Source organism: Lepidochelys kempii, chromosome 1, assembly GCF_965140285.1.
Source record: "Lepidochelys kempii isolate rLepKem1 chromosome 1, rLepKem1.hap1, whole genome shotgun sequence".
In the NCBI taxonomy this organism is placed as follows: Eukaryota; Metazoa; Chordata; order Testudines; family Cheloniidae; genus Lepidochelys; species Lepidochelys kempii.
In genome coordinates, this window is record NC_136380.1 from 298,712,452 (window position 1) to 298,730,144 (window position 17,693).

General features: G+C 39.9%; 1 protein-coding gene across 3 annotated transcripts in view; it reads right to left on the reverse strand.

The window, feature by feature from the left end:
• Positions 1-1,059: 1,059 nt before the first annotated feature.
• PDZRN4 (PDZ domain containing ring finger 4) overlaps positions 1,060-17,693 on the reverse strand; it is a 386,181-nt gene continuing 369,547 nt past the window's right edge. For all 3 annotated transcript variants that reach the window (XM_073328040.2, XM_073328042.2, XM_073328041.2), the window contains 3 exons: positions 12,539-12,640; positions 8,593-8,709; positions 1,060-3,328 (listed from right to left, as the gene is read on the reverse strand). In XM_073328040.2, coding sequence (XP_073184141.1) covers positions 1,802-3,328; positions 8,593-8,709; positions 12,539-12,640 — 1,746 coding nt within the window. In that variant the 3' untranslated portion in view covers positions 1,060-1,801. The remainder of the gene's footprint in view (positions 3,329-8,592; positions 8,710-12,538; positions 12,641-17,693) is intronic.

Sequence of the window (17,693 nt, forward strand, 5' to 3'; positions counted from 1 at the left end):
ATCCTTTAGGGGTCCCCCAGCAAAGCAGGGACTAGAAATGCCTGATATTTCTAAAGTAAAAAAGCAAGCAGGAAAAGTCAAATTTTAAAAATGCCCAACTTTCAAAGCCCTTTTTATAAACCATAAAGAATAAACAAAGAGCACAGCCCAATTTAAAACACCTCTTTACAGGTCACCCATCAGTCCCTATTTTAATAAACATCTTTCATTTATTTCCTCACTGACATGCAGTTACATTGGGAAGCCCCCTTTTCAGCTGATATCCTCAGTTTTGGTTTGCTGGTCCTTTGGAGGCACAACATAGAGCAGCAAATAATTCTCATTTTTATTTCATACCACCCGTTTTCGGTGAAATATTTAAAATAATAACCTCTGCCAGATTCATAAGTCAGCTCTGGCTCAAGATAGCGCTATGATCTATTTGTGTCTTCCATGTTTGGTTTCTGTAGAGTATAGCTTGTAAGCTCTCTTGGGGACTGGCCATGACATATTTGTTTGTAAAGCACCAAACACAGACAGTGCTTGAAAAGTAACTAAAATTAATACAGGTTGAACCTCTCTAGTCTGGCACCCTCGGGACCTGACTGGTGCCGAACCAGAGAATTTGCCGAACCACGGGAGGTCAATATGTAGCGAGTGGGTTTCTTTTTATTTTTATCTTGCCGAGGTGAATAAACGGAACAACGCTTGCAATGCCACCTAGCCAAGGCTTACTGGCTCTCTTCATAACAAAGTGTTAGTGTTGTTACACAATTTTACTGTCTTGGCACAAGGAAACAAGTAGATAAAGCATAAAATAAAATCATGCCAGACCACAAATGTTGCCGGACCAGAAAGTGCTGGACTAGAGATGTTCAACCTTTACTAGTAACAGGTCAGGGAAGACAGCAAAAATATGGGCTTGCTCCTATGTGTTCTTACTCAGGTAAAACTCCCCTTCTGACTTCTGCATGAATAAGAAATGCAGGATCAGGTCCATTTAACATAATTTATAATGGAATAAAGACAGAAGGAAACTTGTCTAATCTATAGCTATCATAATGAATTGTGCCCTGTGTCCTTGAAATTTTCATATATCCTTCAAAAATCATGTATGTGGAAATAATTCATTCTGTAATCAAGCGAACAATTAAAATCAAAGAACTCTTGATAATTTTTCTTAAAGATAAGCAATAATTTATTCCTCTTTGATCTTCACAATTATCACATATTAGCTAGCTACATGACCAATGCCACTACATACCATGGGAGAATTGCCCACTTACACTTTACTTGGACAAATACAATTGCAATTTACAGGTTAAATGTACTGTACAATGGGTTGTTGGAAAAAGGTCATTCTTAGCTGTACAACAAGATGTAGCACATGACTTATTAACAGATGCAATATAAGATGTAAAAGTTTAACTGCTTGTTATGCCAGTAAGTAAGGATACCATATAAAGCATTTTGTTTTGGTATTGTATTGTTACTAAAGTAGAAAAAAGAAAACTAGAGAAATAAATCCAGATCTTAACTTACAATACATACATTAGGATAAGAAATTAATTGTCTCCTTCACTTTTTTATTTTCTTTTTCCTTTTTTATAGAAATGAATATTATGAATATATTGCAGAGTAAAGAAAGATTGCCAGCTAAAGAAGGTACCATTATGTGAAAAACAACTGAAAAATTATCAAGTAATTTTGCTTACAAAAAAGGTCAAACTATAAACAGTCACAAAATATATAAAAATGCCACCTTGAACGAGGCAATCGTACTCTACCTAAACTGGTAGTATACTCTTTGAAATAGACGTGTTCATACAGTAGTAACTGATAAAAAGGCATTGTGCACTCTTGTCCCATCTGGAGACTTAGCACCGTGTGTCATCAGTTCTTGGATTGTCATCCAGCTGTCCAAGATTTTCTTGTTTCTTTTTTTCATCATCTTTTTGTGACTAAGTTCAAGAATGTTAATTTCTTTTTTGCCCTCGCTGCCGCTCTGTGGACTTTCCTTAAGACACTCTAACCTGCTCCGCATCATGAACTCTCGCCGCCGCCTCTGCTCCTTGGCTCGCACCAAATGCTGCTTCCGCTCCTCTTTGCTCCAGTAACGACCCATCTTCATTTCGCTCATTGTATCATCATCTGTCGTCATCCCACTGCGCTCCTCTTTAATCTTTAAGGCACGTTCCTTCAGGATTCTGTCTCGCACTGGTCTCTTAGTAATATACCTTGTTCCATCACTCCTTATTTTCACTTTCCATTCCATTTTGGGCTCTGAACACTTCTGTGAATCTTTGCACATGCTCACTAGACTGAGCTGACTTTGGGCATACTCCACTGCAGATTTCTGTTGGATCAGCTGCATATAGCTTTGATAATGCTTTGCATGAGCAGGTATATTCCCATACCTGTATGAAGAGCTATGATACGGAGACAGGTAAGGAATGTGCTCAGTACTTTGCTTCTCCTGCTCTGTGAATTTACTACTTTCTGCAATGGTTTCCTTCTCTTCAACAGTGCTGTTTTGCTCAGTGGTTTTGGTTTTGGATGGGGTTACCTCCCTCCCACTCTGTCCAGTACACAACTGATTAGCTACAATTGTGCTTCTCAGGTTTTTCCTGTTGGTGATGCTGATCATTCTCTGGAGCGAGCTATCAGGGGACTGCTCCACAGTCAGTGGAGTGCTCCTGCAGCTTTCTGCTGTGTTGTAAGCACTGGAGCTGTCTTTGTCAGATTTCTCTGGGTGCTCTATGATGTCATCCAGTTTACCTCTTTGTACATCTATGCTGGTGTTATAATTCCTGAATCCTCCATCATGTAATGCCCAAATGTCTCCATACTGATCCTTCACTTTTTGAAGCCTATGAGCCTGCATTATAGTCTGACACTCAAGCTCAATATTTCTCAGTTCCTCATTGAGTAACTGTAGCTCATGCTCCACCCCATCTTGCTCCCTTCGGTTACACTGTATCGTACTGCTCGAGTAATACAGATCATACTCTCCATGGTTTCTAATCTTGCACTTAAGCTCCAGCAGCTGCCGAAACCTTTCACACTCCTCATCTTGGTTTCCAATGAAATCAGATTCAATGTATTCCCCAGACACAAAGCTTTCATTGCACTGGAGTTCAATGCTTCCTAACGTATCCTGGCTCTGCCCCAGCTCCCGGGTGCTCTGCAGGGTCGTTTTGTTCTGCTCATCGGGTGCATTCTCCTGCTCTGAGCTCTCATCATTACGTAGACTCTCATCTGTAGGCCCCACTCCACTGTCCTTCTCATGGTTATTGGATGACGAGGTTGCAGTGTCCGTTGTGCCGTCCTCCTCCTCATGCTTTTTTGGCTAAGAAAATAAGTGAACCAAAATTAATAGAAAATACAGACCATATTAAATTAAAATATTTTTCAGTCTTGTCCTTCTTAAACAGCTAATTTAATCTATAAGAATGAATGAAAATTTCTACTACAGCTGGCTGGAAAATGGAGATCCCTTTTCATGAAAGATTTAACATTTTGGAAAAAAAATTCAGCCTGATTCAGCATGAAAAGCCAAAAACATGAATTTTTCCACAGAAAGGGATTTCCACTTTTCAGCTTGCTGACTTTTATCTGGAAGGCTCTTGCATTTCACGTTCTCCCTGCGGTTGGAAATTGATAAAAGCCTTCCCAGCGAGCAGCTGGAGAGCTGTCATTTCACTTTTCCTGATGGCAAATCAAAATTTCTCAGCAAACTCCATCATTTTCTGTCAGAAAATCATTGCTGAGGAAAATTCCTACATGCTTATGGCTTTTACATATTCCTGAGCATCATGCTGTAGGCTGCACAGAACACACTAAGCTCCTCCAGGAGCGAGCAAACAAGTGGATGAAATACAGCACACCTGGGTCACTGAAACGTTGCCCAGAGTCAGGAAATAAATATCCCTCTTCCCAGCAAAGCCAACACTGTGTGGTGCTGAAAGAAAATGAGCACCAGGTGGAGTGCAGCTTTTGGCTCTGGATTATGGCCACAACTATTGGAGCTGAATTCTTCTCAAACCTGGAGCAAGCAGCAATGCCTACATAACATCAAAAAGTACATGAGGCAGACCACCTAAGCCGTGAGCAGTGCAATGTAGCATGGCAGTAGGAGGCCTATTTGCAGGAGGACACTGGGGCTGGGATACCAGCGATCTTTGTGCACACTGCCCTGGCACAGCTGAAGACAACACAGTGGTTAGCCCGTTCTTGCTAGCCCCTTCTACCTCTCCCATCACCTGCTTTCAGCATTATGTCAATGGAAGACTGATAGCTGAACTCTAGGACTTGTTCAGGTAACTTGAGCAGACTTTCCCCTAACCTATCCTTTGGAAGGCTTTTTGTTTCCTAGTTAAAACCTACTTTCCACAATACTAACCCATAGCCTTTCACCGTTAAGAGTAGAACAACACTGAGTGCCTGCCATGGACATAACGTCAAGCCTTTTTGCAGTTGCTTTTGAATTCGTGCCCTGCTCATTGTACCTAACCTATTTATTGTGTGCTTTAATGCAAAGAGCATTAGATACCTCAACGCTGAAGAGGTGCAGGCTTTTTTCATTTTCTAACTGGGTATGCTATTTCTCTTATACCGCTATCATCCAAAGTGCAATCTATATAGCATGCTCACTGTATGCCTAAGTGCACCCAGCACCAGCCAAATGTGTTTTCTCCTTTTGGAGGTGTAATTACACAATTAAACATAATGGTTAGTAATAGTAAAGTGAGAAAGAGGTACAGTGCACCAATGAGAGGAAGCAGAATGGAAGAGGTCGCTCTCACAATAATTGCTGTTTTTCTTCTACCTTGATAGATAGTGGAAGATATGAAAAATAATTAAATGCACCCTACACACACTGCATCATTTCTGCTTCAGGATCATGAACCCCTCAACTAGTCTCTTTTGTTCAGTTGTTAGTAAAAAATGGTGGAAACTGGTGGCCCAATAAAAAATAGAAATAAACAAATAGATAGATAAATAAATGTAAAGTGTGGTAGAGTATATTCAGTTCAGAATGAAACCCATGATCAATAGAAAGCAGTATTCACAACAGGGTTGTCAAAGTCTCTGAGGAGATGACATCTCTATCCATAGTAATTTTAGTCGTTCTTTCTCACTAGCAGTGAAGACTTAAAGAAACAGTTATCCTTCATACTGGCATTGTATATTTAACACACAAATATACAGATGCTCAAACACCATATATGTGATGGTGAAATACATGCATCATCATGTGACAGCCTCATCTGCAGTCTGCCAACTGGTTCATCTGCATTAAAAAATATTTCCTTCTTTCTTGCCCACCACCCACACTAATTGTGGAATCCTCCCACCAGAATTTAATTGGTTTGAGGGGTAGGACAGAAGATATTCAGTCCTGGAGAGCTGACAAATTTAAGTCTACTATTTCATGACTCTTCATGGTCAGGATCTCTTGGAAGGTCCCAGAGTGCTGGAACTTAAAATTGCAATATTATTATGAACAGAGAAGTGTTTCAATGTAAATTTAGAGATTTCTAAAATTTAAAACTATGTTTTTCTTTCTGCCAGAGGTCTTTACAGTTACACTAATAGCAACTAAGGAATCCTGGCTTTACAGGAAGAAGGGACAGGAAAAATAGTACCGATAACATTTGAAATCACACTGAAGCACTTCTAAAATTGTTTTTACTGTAAGACATGAGAAATGCACACAGATTACATGCTGGCAGGCTGCACTGCTCTATTAAGACTTTGTTGACACTTCTTTGAGATGTAAGCAATGTTATCATTCCAAATGCATGCCAATATATTGTTTTTACTGCACCATCATGTATTCCTTGTTTATAATGTTCATTTAATACTTCTTTCTTTACTCATCTGATGCATTACTGTGACAGAAGACTTTTTAAGACTTGGTAAAATTTTCTAAAGTGGCTAAGTGGTTTAGGCTCCATTTTTGCAAGTGACTTAGACACTTAGAAGCCTAAATCCAGTGGGACTAAAGACCAGATTTTCAAAGGTCTTTAGGTGCTTAAACATGCAGATAAGTGCCTACTGGGATTTTCAAAAGGCACCTAGCTCCTATGGAAATCAATGGAAGTTGAAATCAATGGGAAACAGGTGTCTAACCTGCTTAAGCAGTTTTGAAAATCCCACTAGACACCTATCTTCTTCATTAGGTGGCTACATACTTTTGAAAATCAGGCCCCATGCCTCTAAGTTTTTGAATTAGTAGATCTCATCCTCTCCTACCTGGCTTTTATTCATTGATTGGAAAAGGAAGACAAACTTGTCCCCTTTTTCAACTTCCAATTCACTTCTCAACTGTGAATAAACTAGTTCAAATTAAGAAACAATCTCTTTACCCCTGCTAGCTAAATTGAATCCAAAGGTTATTAAGGTAAGAGCTTTTCTGAGCAAGAGAAACTGAAAATACTGACATTTGGCAAAATTTAAATACCAACATTTTCTCCATTGTGAAGAATGAAAATAATATAGATACTTAATGCAGTATCTGACATAACATATTTACACAGTACCACTGGGACTCCGGTTCTTAGCGTCTAAGTCACTTTTGAAAATAGAACTTAGGCTGCTAAATCCCTTAGATGTTTTTGAAAATTCCACCCATCATCTATTGAAAATTCAAGATTCTGTTTTTTTAGAATGTTCAGGGTCAGTCTTCTTCCCAATTACTTCTGTTTGAAAGGCCAAAACGCTCTGTATGCTGCATTTATGCAAAAATAACTGCAGATGATTACAATCCCAACCTAGTAGTGTGTACAATCCATCAATAAGTGAACTTCTAAAGGTTCTATGTTTCAGCTTGGATAAGATTCATTCTTGCAAGAATGGCTAATCATGCTGGAATGCAGGCATGGTTCCCACTCTGATTTTACAACTCACGATACATTTGGAACATAAAACCCAGAGTGCTTATTTAAGTTTGAAAGCAATCAGATAAGAGAGATCCAGGGGATAGTAGGTGCTGCTGCTCCAAATCAGGAGAGTGAACTACCCGGTCACCCTACGAAGATGAAAGCGAGACTGACAGTGGTGTGAAGAGTTGCCCCTGATGGCTAAAGATGAGATACCCCAGCCTTGACTGGAATTGGTGGGATGACTAAAAGGTAAGGTCCATTTCCACTTTTTATTTTTTTTAAATATCCCAGGAGTTTATCAAAAATTTAAAAACAGGTGAAAATTAGTGTGAACAATTAACTTTGCAGTTCTCTGGGTAAATATGAGGGTTAATACTGGGGGGCATGAGAAAAGTAGAAAAGTAAGAGTTTACTATTTATGAAACCATTATCTCTAATCCCCAATACAAAAAATTCAAGTTTTTTAAAATAAAGAGTTTATTGTAGATGACTTGTGCAGATAGCTTGATGTAAGGGGTTTCAGTAGCACAGGGATGGGATAGGACCGAGTGCTTGGCACTCATCGGCAGGTAAGGTTTGGGGGGGGGAGGAAGGACAGGAGGGGCCTGTTCTCCCAGGTGCAGCCTCCTGCTCCCTGGTGCCTGTCGCTGCAGCAGTTGGTGGGCTCAGCAGGCTCCCTGCCCATTTTGTTCCTCCACTGTGCAGCCGCAGCATCAACCAAGCACAGTTTCCCTTCCCTAGGCAGGCATGCTGTGCTGTCCAGCTGGGCGTCTGCAAGAGGAGAGCTGGGATTGCAATTTTAAGCAAGAAAAAATCTGGGTGGAAACTGGAAAATCCAAATATTGGATTTTTCGAAACCTGGGAATTTTTCAGGGGAAAAAAAAAAGGAAAATGAAGGGTTCTACTTCAATGACAAACTAGAGGGGATTCTTAAAATAGGTCTGTTCTGTAAACATCTAGTCTGACATTCTGCATCACACTAGCCACAGAGCTTCCTCAAAATAATTCCTGTTTGAACTAGAGCACATATTTTGGAAAAACATCCAATATTGATTCCAAGATGTCCAGTGATGGAAAACCCACCATGATCCTTGGTATATTGTTCCAATGTTTAATTACTCTCACTATTAAAAAATTATTTCCAGTCTGAATTTGTCTAGCTTCAACTTCCAGCCACTGGATTGTGTTATACTTTTGCTTCCTAGATTGAAGAGTCCATAATCAAATATTTGTTCTCCAGGTAGGTACTTCTAGACTGTCATCTTGTAATATACATAGTACTATATAGTAAAAGTACACTCTATAAGGTAGCAATTTACATAGCAATATAAGTACCATATCTTGTACAATATGTCTGTATTGTCTTTATCACAATGGGGCCCTGTCCTTGCTATGGCCTTGACAGGTGACTCTGATATAATTCATAAATAAAAGTGACAATACACAAGACCTTGTATGTAAAAGGGCTTGTAATATTGTGCTGAGAGCTCACAGAAAATGCAGAACCGGTGCTTTACTCCTCTCACATTCTGCTAAAATTTTACCCTCTCATTTACGGCCAACACATTTATTTCTAAAATGTTTTCTTATTGAGAATGTATTGCAGTTCAGCGCATCCTCATGACAAAAGCCTTTGATTCAATTTTTTGACTTAGCATTTCATTCTCTCTTAATAGAAAAATACACCTAGCAAAATTTCCAATGATTCATTTAGTGTCAGTCCTACCTGCTCCACCTCATTGGCTGTGTACTGCATTACTTCGTTATGCTGTTCTTCCAACATTTCCAAGTTTAACTCCTCTAAGAATTCATTCCTTTCATCATCAAGCCACCCCTCCTCCAGCTGCAAAGGAATACATTAATACGTTGCATTATGTTAGCAGGGATGCATGCTAAAATAGGGTAAAGCCAAATGGCAACGCCTGACTAGTTCTTTTTATCATAATGATTCTCTTCAGAATACCAGGCTCCTATAGTTCACCTCTTCAAAAAGAAGAAAAAGATGATTAAAAACAAAACAAAACCCAAAACAAAACGGGGGCTCTTAGGACTTTTATCCTTTCTTGAAACAGTATGACTGATTTTCTCTCCTAATGAAGGAGATTGCACCGCACAGAGCATTATTTCCTTTCAAAATGTATGAAAGGCATACCACATAATCCTGGAGCTGTCCTGTTCATTACCTCCAAGAGCCCCAATGTTAAAAGAACCGCAATGATACGAATAGGACCATGAGATAATCGGGCTCTTTCCTTTAACAACTTCGACCGCAGGGTTGTGTCCCAGTGCCTGAACCTCAACAGCACCCTCACTCTGGGTTTCTATCGTATGTCTCTTATTGCTCTTCCACGTGAACGAAATAACAAACAAAAAGGGGGTGTCAGAGTAACAGCCGTGTTAGTCTGTATTCGCAAAAAGAAAAGGAGTACTTGTGGCACCTTAGAGACTAACCAATTTATTAGAGCATAAGCTTTCGTGAGCTACAGCTCACTTCATCGGATGCATACTGTGGAAACTGCAGAAGACATTATATACACAGAGACCATCGAAAGGGGGTGGGAGCACTGACTGATACAATGACTAAACTTTTTTGTTCTTTGACTGACTTTTTTTTTAAATTGAAACATTATTTTCATAGTCATTGAAGAGGGTATTATAAAAAGAGGAAAATGGAGGTCATTACTTCAGTCAAGTTAATGAGATGTGGCTGTACACACATACACAGTATTATGTGCATGTGTGTGTTAACAGTAAGTCTCCATTTGTGTTTCTGTTCCCTTTCCAGATTGCATGCTGGGGTAAAAAAAGGAAAAATACTATCACTAGAAGGGGAATGAAGTAGTGTTGCATGCCTGCCAATGGCAGTGTTTTAGGGGCAGAAACAGGCAACAGAGAAGGAAGGTGAATGAGCTGGGGAAGGGCAGAAATTTAAATATTAATACAACTAATCTAGAGTATGAGAAAAAATCCAATTACCTGTAAAATGTTATGGACATCACAGAAGCTAGAAACAGTGTAATTGTGTGCAACAATGCAACATGGAACTAAGTTCTTTTGTGTTGTAAGCAGGGACAACTCTACTGAAGCCAATGGACCTTTGGCCCATAGATACTAATTGGTTAAAACAACAAGCAAGCAAACAAAAAATCCCTCCACAAACCAGGCAAACATTAGACAGGTATAAAATGTTGATGGAGATTCTGTGGCACTTTTTACTATATTATGGTATCTACTTAGAACATCAATGTTGAAGTTTCATTCATGGTTTTTCAAATGCTTTTATCTGTTATGTATAATCAGCCGTTTGACCTTATAAAGAATATAAACTCCCAAGTTTCACAGCACAAGCAAACCACTAACTACCTGGGATTAGGAAGAAATTTCCCCTATGGGCAGATCATTCTGCAATTGCCCTTCAGAGGATTTTTAAACCTTCCTTGCAAACATCTGGTGCTGGCCACCGTTGCGGACAGGATACTGCAGTACATGGAGCACTGGACTGGTCTGATCCAATATGGCAATTCTTACGGTTCTTAAAAACATAAATATACTCCCCAGTGCACATGTGCACTCATGCATGTACATGTGTGCACACAGACATTTGTTTCACATGGTTATTTGTGTGTGTTTCTTGTATGATCAGTTTTTAATATTAACTGAGTAATAATCAATATTGACTAGTCAGAGAAGCTTGTCTTGTTAGTTATTGGATGTGCCGAGCAGTCAGTCCTTGAAATACTAGCATTACAGAGTTCTTTCTAAAAGATTAGGACTTGATCCCGCCCTTTTTTCTCCAGTGAGTGTTTGCCTTAGTGAGAGCTTGTCTACACATGAAACCATTCCAGTTATACCAGTATAATTATAATTATACTGGTATAGTTAAACCGATACATTATACCAGTATAAACCCCCCTTGTGGACACTCTTATTCGGGAAGAAGAATGGCTATTTTCAAATTTGCTTAAACCCCTTCCAATGTGACATAAGCTAAACTGAAAACTGGCCCTCATATATTGGAATTAGAGTGTCCACATGAGGAGTTATATCAGTATAACTAGATCAGTTTAAACTCACATCTTGGCTTGTACTAGTATAACATTTCTATGAAGACAAGTTCTGAGGAAGGCGGGATCAGGTCTTTTGTTGGGTTTCTACAACTGGGACTGGCAGGTGGATCCTGTGCCTGCGAGAGCCCCACTGAAATGAAATTAAAAAAAAAAAATTAGATAGAATCCTCACACAAATCTTTTAAAAGCTTCTGAAGGGTCTCTGGACCAAGAAGGGATATAACCTAGCTCAGGGATTGGCAACCTTGGGCACACGACCCATCAGGGAAATCTGCTGGCGGGCCAGGAGAGTTTGTTTACCTGCAGCGTCCGCAGGTTCGGCCAATCGCAGCTCCCACTGGCCACGGTTAGATGTTCCAGGCCAATAGGGGCTGCGGAATGTGCTGGCCACCGCTTCCCACAGCCCCCATTGGCCTGGAATGGCAAACCGCGGCCAGTGGGAGCTGCGATCGGCCGAACCTGTGGATGGCTGCTGGTAAACAAACTGCCCTGGCCCGCCAGTGGATTGCCCTGACAGGCTGCGTGCCAAAGGTTGCTGATCCCTGACCTAGCTATTTAAATCTGAGGTGAATAGTTTTACTCTGCCTTAGTATATAGCCAGTTTTTTAGGAGCTGTTTAGAATGGCTAAGGACATAAAGGAAATATATGCTGAAATGTGATCTTGAGTAACTTCCAGATTCACGCTGGGATTCCGGGTGACACTGAATTACATTTATTCAATTTAATGTGTAGAGAATATGTAGTCACCATGTCTGAAAATATCAGATCAATAATATGAGAGACAAATGGTAACATAACCAACTTTGCTTGGACTGCTGACAGATGGAGAGAAGAGTGACAATGTAATGTCCTTTTCTGCTTTGTGATGGGATATAAAAGGAAGCAGAAATAATCCTTTCCCCCCCTCTCCTTTACCTGGATGATTAGCCTGACATCTCCCACTGCAAAGATGTAAAAATTTTCTTTGCAAGGCATCAGTTTTGTTTAAAAGCCAGAAGTATAGTTTAAAACTGTGTGGCAAAATATCTATTTCCTATTAAATAATTTGTACTTGATGAAAAATCTCATATGACCAGTTTCCCTTGAAAATGGTTAGGTAGGAGTAGGTTTGCTGAATGGCATTGTAATGAAATGCCCATTATCAAGATCTAACTGGAGAGTTTACTGAAACATTGCTTAAAAAAATAATCCTGACCCAGAGTCCACTTCAATTCTGCCACAAGCAGGTGAAAACCATGGAAGAGTGTGAATTTAGTCCGAGAAATCAGTAAGAATCATCAACCAATAAACATGTCTTTTTGAAGTTCCACTTCACATTTAGTTAAGTATCACATTAGTACTAGATAATCAACTGTACTTATATATATATATATTTTATTTACTTGCAAAGAATCTTTTAGCTAGTACAATGGTAAACAAACTCCTAGTAATATAATGTTATTTTTTTCCTGAGGCTACAGATTGGCAAAGATCTTTAATTATATTTTTCCCATTTTTTTTCATGAACCTCTGCAATCCTGTTTTTCAGTGTTCATTTCTTATGGATGACATTGACTGTACACTATAACCCAAGCTCCTGGCTCAATACATCTATTTATTCTAACCTGCATCTCTGGTCTTGCAACCAGCAACACAATTTTCTTGCATTCATCACTGGAAAGCAATGCCACCGCCTCCTCCCGATTCTGGACATCTTGGCCATTTATCTAGAAAACAAATGAAAGTGGCACATTAGTTTCCATTTCCACAAAGCAACACACAATAAAGGGCAAATATCAGCTCATTTGTGGGAAATGTATGGACAATGAAACTCACACAATGGGCTCATCTTCAGCTCCTCAGTGGTAAGTGCCTTCACTCAATTATGTGTTTACTGTAAGAGCTGTATTGATCGTTGAAGGATGGCGGACATCAGAGGAAGCAGTTATGTTCATAAATGTCCAACCTGCGCCCTAGCAACATACATCTAGCAACACAATTAACCAGCCCCTGACAGGTGACGTTCATCTTTCTCCGTTCAGAGTAATGGAAGTGTCACTCTGAGATAATAGTGCTGGTGGAAGCAAGACTGGTAATACTACAGCTGAAATCAGTCATACTGTATGCTTGTAGAGAGCCAATTAGAGGGCTACAGTATTCTCTCTCACCAGGCAATACCTATAGGCCACTGCTGATTGCTATTTCATTTAATCATTTTATATCTGTGTGTGCGACTTGTTGGCCAGAACCACACAAACCATCCCCATTTGGATAATCAAAATAAAAATGAATCATCTGTAAAAACCTGTTTTCTCTTCAACTTCTCTCTGCAATTCTGCCTTTATGTTAAAAACAATCAATCATACTAATAACTATACCTTAATGTATAGATTTTACAGGCCCATTCAACACTACCTAAAAACACTGCTTAAGAAAAATCAAGTTTCAAATGCAAAGCATTTTTTCCCTAAAAATACCACACTTCCTTTGTTTGTTTCACAGCACAAGAAGTGGATTTTCCTCACTGTGCCAAACTGCATTGTCAAAAATATTTAATCCATCTGCAAAGTAATGGGGACAGGCTGGAGGGCAAAGGATTTTAATAATTTTGTGGAATAAAAAGGTTTTCCCATATCCAGCCTGGTTAATCCATCTCCTTTTGCAGGGGTTCAGTTTCAAAGCTAGTAGTAGGAACTTCCTGGTGGAAAAGTAAAAAGCAAATCTGCATGTGCACAGCCTGAACACATTGCTTTGAAAAACCAGTTTTAGGTGAGAGTAAATAAAACCACAGATATACACCAACTGTTTGCTTGGTTATCACCAAAATCTTTGAGATACCTCCATGGAGAGATGTGGAGGGAGCTAAGTGTGGACTGCAAGAGAAATGATACCCACTTCCTTGTACACAGCTGCCCCCATCAATATACAGATACAGGCATATACCAGATCCCTCAGCTATCGTAAATTGGCATAGCTCTGTGATACCAATGTCAGTTTATACCAGCTGAGGATTTGGCCCACACGGTCTCAGCATGTATCTTGAGCTGAGTGGCTCAAGACAGATCATTACATGCTAGAACCTGTAGTAGCTGCAGGCTGCACTATCATAGCAAAGATAAAAGTGACTCCAATAAACCTCATTTGATCACCAATTAGTTGCCTATGTGGCATAACATTATGCAAAGTTTGATGTCCACAGATGAAATCAAACAAGGACTAACCAAGATCTGTGGAACCTTCCTTGTAGTCTATTCCCTTTATTTTACAGTGCGTGCTGTGTGAGGTAAACAGACTATTCTCAGCTATTTAAGAAGACCATAAAGGAGACAGGAGTTGCTGTATGTAGTATGTTAGTATTTGAATTATCTTGGAAAACATGAGGAAAGCTGCTATAGTACTGTGAAAAAGATAAACCCAAGCACCCCCAACACTGCGTTCTCCAGACCTGAATGAACTCCCTGTGTAATGATATTGTCATCTTCCATTTCTCTGAGTTATCTCATCCATAAGAGTGGATGGAGGGTCAGTGTGCCTTCGGCTATGAAAGAAAACCCCACATAACTCACCTGATGTTAATCTTAATGATCAAACTTCTGGTTGTATATCAGCACTGACATTCAAGTGATGCTATTAGTCTACAAAAATGCAATAGAATTACCTACAGTCTTCTCTCACCTCTGGAGTCTTCACTCACAAGTGAATTGAGTTTGATGGTCTCAAACTAATATCTATTAGCTGTCTGCCTATACTGTGCCTGGCACTATAATTCACCCAGAAATGTTAAAAAGAAAAGAAAGTGGCATGGAAATGAAACTATCATCTACTTAAAATACATTAAAATGCCTTAAAGATGGGAGTCCACAGAGTTTTTGCCTTGTTGAAAAATCAACAATTCACTTCAAATGTACAGTTTTTATTTAGAAAAGAAAAAAGGGAAATTCCCCAATGTATGTTTTCTTTGTTCTTAGAGGACTGATTGTAGACAGATGTAGAAGCTAGTTCATTTGCTTTTCAATTCCTAATCATATCTCTTCGTAATCTCACCAAACTAAAGAACTGTTGTCCTTTTGCAGTTGGATACAAACATTTTTTGTGGGCAGTTCTAGCACAATGAAATTTTTTTACATTCTGGACCACACAGAAAATAAAATAAGAGCTCCTATATGAGCCCTAACATCAAAATGTAACTACTTATTTCCTTTTTGAAATAAAGGCCACTTTTAGACAGCCAGCTTGTAGATCTTATTGTGTTCTGGAGATTAGTTTGATTCCCAAAGCCAATAGTGGGGTAAGAAATATAGCTTTGGTTTTCAGCAAAGATGTTTCCTCAGGAAATGGAAAGACTGGAGGGATGGAATCAGATTGATTTTGCAACATTCAGAAGACTCATGTGCCTAAATTAATGATTGGCAGTTAAAGAGCTGTTTGAGAAGAAGCAACTTGCCATTACCAGCAATTACCACTAGGGGCATTAGTAAAAAGAGGTCAAAGTACAAGGGAAGTTTCCTGGAAATGAAGGGAGGGAACTGAAAAACACCAGCATAACAAGAGGAATTCTGAACTTCTGATTTTGGTAGTAGCGATCCGTGATTTCTCTAAAACTTCCTCTCTGTAAATCCAAACTGAAATCGACTGTCATTCTAGCTATTTTCCTCTTTTTACAGTTAAACTATCCTCTTTCCTGACCTAAATACATAGCCATAATTTGCCCTTTGATTGAGCTGGGAGGAGATAGATTTCATTCTAGCCTGTAAGACTCTCATTAAAGGGACACTCTCAGATTCAAAATCTTTAGTCCCAGGACGAAACCAGCTCCTTTCAGTGCTGAAAACTTGTAAGCAAGTCATTACCTACTCCTGACTTTGCCTTCCCCAAGGTTGGAGTTTAGTCTGTCTCCCAACACACCTGTTATTAACTGTCCCAGCCAGCAGTTCTGAGATCAAACAGTAGGTCTTAAATAAAAAGGTGAGGTTACACCACAATTTCGTAAAGTAGTCCAAACTAGCTATTGTGTAATGTCTGCTTGTTTAAAAGAAAGTGAAACACATTCCTTTTTGAATACCACTTTGGCTAACATTTCTTCTCATCCCAAACACACACAAATCAGTCAGTTCTCCCCTTAAGTACCCACTTGTGAATCACAGAATCATAGGACTGGAAGGGACCTCGAGAGGTCATCTACTCCAGTGCCTTGCACTCATGGCAGGACTAAATATTATCTAGACCTGTGGTTCTCAAAGCCGGTCCACCGCTTGTTCAGGAAAAGCCCCTTGCGGTCCTGACCGGTTTGTTTATCTGCCGCATCTGCAGGTTCGGCCAATCATGGCTTCCACTGGCCATAGTTCGCCACTGCAGGCCAATGGGGGCTGCAGGAAGTGGCACGAGACAAGGGACATGCTGGCTGCCCTTCCTGCAGCCCCCATTGGCCTGGAGCGGCGAACCGCGGCCAGTGGGAGCTGTGATCGGCTGAACCTGTGGACGTGGCAGGTAAACAAACCGGTCCGGCCCGCCAGGGGCTTTCCCTGAACAAGCGGTGGACAGGTTTTGAGAACCACTGATCTAGACCATCCTTGACAGGTGTTTGTCTAACCTGATCTTAAAAATCGCCAATGATGGAGATTCCACAACCTCCCTAGGCAATTTGTACCAGTGCTTAACCACTCTGACAGTTAGGAAGTTTTTCCTAATGTCCAACCTAAACCTCCCTTGCTGCAATTTAAGCCCACTACTTCTTGTCCTATCCTCAGAGGTTAAGGAGAACAATTTTTCTCCCTCCTCCTTGTAACAAACTTTTATGTACTTGAAAATTGTTATGTCCTTTCTCAGTCTTCTCTAGAATGGATGTCTTCAAACACACAGGGAATGTTGTTCGTTTGCCCATCAAATATTATGTACCTAAACCTTCAGTTTGTCTAACAAAACACTTGTAGGCCAGCTGTTGGGCTACAGAGTGCTCTTACTACCCTGCCATGTTGGGCCAGCTCAGCTAAAATGTTTAGCTTGGTGGGGGCCCAAAGCTGAGGCTCTGCTCCTTCCCCAAACTCTTTGCCACTTGCTTGAGAGGGAAGGGGAGACCTTTGCATAAATCCTCTGTGGTCCTCACACAGTGCTTCCATCTCTCATGATTTTATTGCAAGTCCCATGATATTTGGAGTATTTCTTAATGCCTCAACTCCTGGAGTTAGGTGAGAATGTCAGCTTTCATTAACAACTAGCATCAATTTCCCCCCTTCTGGTCACAGAAGAAAGCTTGAAAACGTGAGCCCAAAGGCTCAAAACCCAGAAGGCAAATAAAAATCAACCAAAATGTATTATTTTTAAAATTTCTTGATTTTAAGGCTAATCTCATGATTCTGGGGTGAATGACTCATGATTTTTAAACACTTGGGATTGGCAATACTCTTCACAACATCTGTAAAATGTTATTTGGGCAAAAAAGATTGAGCAGAATCTATTTAAACAAGAGATACAAGATACCTTTTGATAGTACACAGGTACAAATACATCCAGACACAGTTACCTGTTATACTTACAGGTTTCAGAGTAGCCGCCATGTTAGTCTGTATCCGCAAAAAGAAAAGGAGTACTTGTGGCACCTTAGAGACTAACAAATTTATTTGAGCATAAGCTTTCGTGAGCTACAGAGCTTCCATACCCATAAATAACGATGAAGTGAGCTGTAGCTCATGAAAGCTTATGCTCAAATAAATTTGTTAGTCCCTAAAGTGCCACAAGTCCTCCTTTTCTTTCTGTTATACTTAGCCCTGGTCTACACTAGGA